Below are 5,081 nucleotides of genomic sequence, written 5' to 3'. Positions count from 1 at the left end.
AAAAAGAAGACGTCATTTAAATTTTCAACTTTACAACTGAGGAAGATGTTGTAACGTCGAAACATGTAGAGCCGTCAACTTTTTGAAGGCCATAGATAGGCCTAAATATTTTTTTTTCAAGTGTGTACCAGTTTAACGTTGAATATTATTTATGATTTTAATGATATTTCATGTTTGATCAGCTCATATCTAAAAATGTCTTTTTATTGGCAGCTTGAGACTAATCAAGAGGAAGTAGTAGATTTATGCCGACTGTTCCATTGTCTGTCACAATACATAATTTATCAGAAACAGCCGAAAATTTGTAAAGTAATATGAAAACAAATGATTTTTTATATTAAATAAATACTTATATATATATATATATAAATAATAAATACTTATACTTATATTAAATACTTAGCTCATCAAAGGAAGCGTTTTTATCAAACATCTTTCTGATATTAAACCTATCCGATGTTAATTGAATGAAAAACGAAAGTTACTAAGGAATTTTATGTTTCATTCCACCATGTTGGTACCTGATAGAAATTATGACCTTTTTTTGTTTTATTCCACTATAAAACTTAAATTTATAAAATATGTTCTGTAAGAGAAATGAAAGTTGCTGCAGAATGTCAGAAGACGAAAGTTTTTACTTTTTGTAATTATTGTCTATCGTGTCGTTAACCAACAAAAAAAAATTGTTTGTTTGAATTTCGCGCAAAGCTACACGAGGGCTATCTGCGCTAGCCTTCCTTAATTTAGCAGTGTAAGACTAGAGGGAAGGCAGCTAGTCACCACCCACAGCCAACGAATAGTGGGATTGACCGTCACATTATAACGCCCCACGGTTGAAAGGGTGAGCATGTTTGGTTTGACGGAGATTCGAACCCGCGACCCGCAGATTGCGAATCGAGCACCCTAACCACCTGGCCATGCCGGGCCTAACAAAGAAGATGGATGTTTTTACAAGATGTTGTGGATAAGTTATACAATAAAAAAAGAAAATTGGAGAATACTTGAGCATCATTGAAAGATGAACGGGTAAGTGGATTTTTAAAAAATAGTTTCAGGGAATTTATATAAAATAATATCATGTGTTTACCTATAATTATCTTAGCATTATCGGATCAAAATAAAACGTAAGAGAATATAAATGAATAACTATTTAATGTTTGAACTGTATCATTAATTCAACCCTGTGAGGAATCAATCGTTACTCATTACTTTTGATTTTATATCGTACTATCGTATATTGTATTAAATCAAATTAGCTGTCTTTCATTAAATAGAATGCTCAAAATCCCATCTTTTAAACAGCTTTTATTTTATTGTTTAACGATTATTAAATTGTTTGTTCCTGTTTCAAAAAGATGTGATTGAAAAATAAGAATATGCATGAATCAATTAACAAAAATGTCTTTACCCACCAAATGGTATCATATGGACCTTGTAATTCTGCTCAAAAGGAAAGCGCTCAAGAACAGAAGATACAACAGCCCTGATGTCTTGTTTTACAACTTCAAATGTTTGTGAAAATTGTTTTGTTTAATTTTGTTAGAATTTTCTGAAGAATAACCGAATTTTTAGCTGGTCAGTCACAACAAATCCATTGTCAAATGCTTAGAAAACATGCCTTATAATATAACCTACAAGTTTATTTGTATCGGTTAGGTCTTAGTTTTACCAAAATTGTTGGATTATGAAAATCATTCCCGGTCTGTTTGAAGTATTAATCAATAGAATTTTATACATGTTTGTCAATGTGTATTATAGATAATATTACTAACTTCTCAAACCATCTCTTGTGTACCAAAAGTCGTAATTCGTCAAAGTCTTACGCTTGTGTCAAAAGTAATGGAATCTTAAACATTCTCTTTCTGCCTCTTATTTCAAACTATATAATTTCCTCCTATATCACATAAAACTATATATTTACCTGGAGCTCTTCCTTACACCTCTTTTCTTCTTCCGTCGACATTCGTTTTTCATGTTTTTTGAAGTATTTGCGTTTAGCGGCTTGCAGATTAAACCATGTGTAGGAAAAGGCCTTCACATGAGGCAGCAAAGCCTCAATAAATGGATGGAATTCATCCTGTAGAATGAAATGAAAAGTCAAATAAGCGTGCAAGTAAAGAAAAGATGTGTGGTAAAGCTAGACATAATTACTGAATGAATGCGATGAAAATAAACTGTACAATAATAAAGACGTGGAACAATATATCCATTATCTTATTCTCATTACACATTATATACATGTGTAATGTGTATTTTAATTTAGATTGGAGAAATATATAACAAAAGTTCTCTATATCATTAGAAAAACATAAGAGAACGATCATAATAAGCAAACCCACGATTTTTTTCGGAAAAGCTTTCAAGAAAAGATATCTCCAACATAAAAAAATATTAAAAGAAGATAATCTGATGATAAAAAATATTTTTCGACATACAAGAAACTTTACACATATTTAGTCCAACACTTTTTTTTAAATACTGAAGATGATTTTAAAAAGGCTGGAAAGCTACCGAGGAAGACGCTAAATTGTGTCGAAACGTATGATAGGCTTAAACTTTTGTTTTCTAAACCTAATTTTCTCTGGTGTGTCAGTAAATAGGTTGTTAATATCCAGTTTGACAATTTCCTCAGAAACTTATAGATATGTGAATTCTTTACTTCAGTCAGAAATGCTCATGCAAAAATTAAATTTATTAAACACTAAATCATTTGCTACAGTCAACAGATTAATATATATATCATTTGCTACGGTCAACAGATTGATATATATACATATATATAGATGGAGAGATATGTAGATAGTGTTTTAGTTTTATGTACCTTCAACAGAAATAATAAAATGCTTTTAATTTATTCTATGTCATAGTATAACATTTTTATAATCCATTTGTTTCAGAACGAAAATAACTAGGTGATAACGTGGGTACAATTTGCTAGGCTTTTTAATGAAAACATCCAAGCCACTCAAGCAACCACAAATTAATTATAACAATTCAGTTGTGAGTACTACCTTAGTTTTCTGTTGATTTTTTTTCAAGCAGATACAATTATACTTGAATATTTTGGAAATTATCGTGGTCTTCTGAACAAGCTTCTCCGGAATGTAAAAAAAAAACAAAAAATACACAGATTACAAACTGTTTGTTTATAGTTAAGCCCAAAGCTACATAATGGGCTATCCATAGTATACCCCTGGTATTGAAACGTAGTTTTTAACGTTGTAAGCTTTCAGTGTTACCGCTGTGTCACTGGGAAGCCTATTACAAACTGCATTCATGATTAAAGCATATAACATTTAATGTAAGCAAAACATCAAGCAGTGTATAATAACTTCAACAATAAAGAAAATGTGTCTGCTATCTTTGAATTTTAATTGAAAAAGAAAAACAAATTATATATATATATAAGAAAATACATTCAAACAGATGACAAAAACTTCCAGCATAAACTATCAACAATGTTCGCTTAGAAATTGGATGTCTGGAAAAATATTTATAAATAAAATTCATTATCTTCTTCTAAAGTTTATGCAGAGTTCATAACATATAAAATAACTTATAAATAAAGAAAAACAATTTACAAGAACGCAAGAAATGTATAATTAAAAATTTTAGGGTTGTAGGCCAGGTGATTAGAGTGCTTGACTCGCAATCTGAGGGTCGTGTGTTCGAATACTCGTCCCACCAAATATACTCGCCTTTTCAGCCGTGTGGACGTTATAATCTCACGGTCAATCCCACTATTCGTTGGTAAAAGAATAGCCCAAGTGTTGGCGGTGGGTGATAATGAATAGTTGCCTTCCCTCTAGTCTTTCACTGCTAAATTAGCCCTCATGTAGCTTTACGCGAAATTCAAACCAAATTTAGCGTTTTAATTATATAAAGATAATAGGTACCTGAAACACTGAGGTAAAAAAATATATATATAAGAAAACTATACACAAAGGTGTACACTGAGTGGTCACAAGTAAATAGGCAACTAATTTTTCGTCATTTAACTGATTTATGCTAACTAATTTGTGTTCACAGAGCACAATATAAATGAAAATGGTCCTCACACTAATTATCTTGTGCTACAACATACCAAGAACACAAGGTTCTGTCGAATTGTCAGATTTTGTTAGAGGAAGGATAGTTGGTCAAGCAGATGGTGGAATAAGTCAACGGCAAATTTCGCAGAATTTGGAAATCCCTCTTTCGACAGTCAACAGAATCATCGTGCAGTTCAGTAAACACTGCAAGGAAACAACTGAGCAGTGTCCGGATCCATCGGAGAGGACAAAAAGGGCTGTCAAAAGGAGCATCGAAATGGATCCCAGATTAACGACTGCAGAAGTGGCCAAAATTGGTGGGATGAGCCCGAAATCTGTTCAACGGATTCTCCACAGATTGGATTATCGTTGCAGAGCAGCTAGACGGAAGCCCTTATTAAGACCTACCAACATAGTCAGACGAAAGAAGTGGGCAAATGACCAAGCCTCTGGACTTTTGTAAGACTGTATTGTTCTCAGTCGAATCAAGATTCGCTCAATTTTCGGAGAGTGGAAGGATATGGGTCTGGAGAATGCCTCACAAAGAGTTTTGGCTCAATAGATTGCAGCCAACTGTGAAGCATGGTGGTTTCAGCGTGATGGTTTGGGGAGCTGTTTGGGTTGGTGGGAGATCGAGCTTAGTAGAGTGCGTTGGCGACATAAATTTTGCGAAATACGTCGAAATATTGGAGGAAGGACTCTTGCCACTTTATTCTTCGGGTTTCGTGGACAAGAACGCAACGTTGTTCCAGAAAGATGGAGCACCGTGTCACACTGCTAGAAACACCCAAAAGTGGCAGGAAGAAAATGGTATCCAGAAGTTGCCCTGGCCAAGCCAATCTCCTGACATGAATCCCATCGAAAACCTCTGGGCCATACTCGACCAGCAAGTCAAGAAACAACCAAAAAAACCAACTTCGAAGAGCGATCTACTCCAGTTTTGAAGCAAGAGTGGGTGAAAATCCCACAATCTAAAATTGACGAGATGATTCTCACGATTCCCCAAAGGATCAACAAACTCTACGAAGCGAAGGGAAGATCTACTAGATA

The 5,081-nt window shown here is 33.8% G+C and overlaps 1 protein-coding gene across 3 annotated transcripts in view; it reads right to left on the bottom strand.

Annotated features, from left to right (window-relative positions):
- The window catches only part of LOC106474824 (nuclear factor 1 X-type-like), a 108,909-nt gene that overhangs the window by 58,762 nt on the left and 45,066 nt on the right, over positions 1–5,081 (bottom strand). For all 3 annotated transcript variants that reach the window (XM_013935517.2, XM_022380031.1, XM_013935541.2), the window contains exon 3: positions 1,922–2,077. In XM_013935517.2, the coding sequence (XP_013790971.1) occupies positions 1,922–2,077 (156 nt within the window). The remainder of the gene's footprint in view (positions 1–1,921; positions 2,078–5,081) is intronic.

This window comes from Limulus polyphemus, unplaced genomic scaffold (genome assembly GCF_000517525.1).
Source record: "Limulus polyphemus unplaced genomic scaffold, Limulus_polyphemus-2.1.2 Scaffold142, whole genome shotgun sequence".
Lineage (NCBI taxonomy): Eukaryota > Metazoa > Arthropoda > Merostomata > Xiphosura > Limulidae > Limulus > Limulus polyphemus.
Note: the sequence above shows the minus strand (reverse complement) of the source record. Positions and strands in the feature narration are given on the sequence as shown.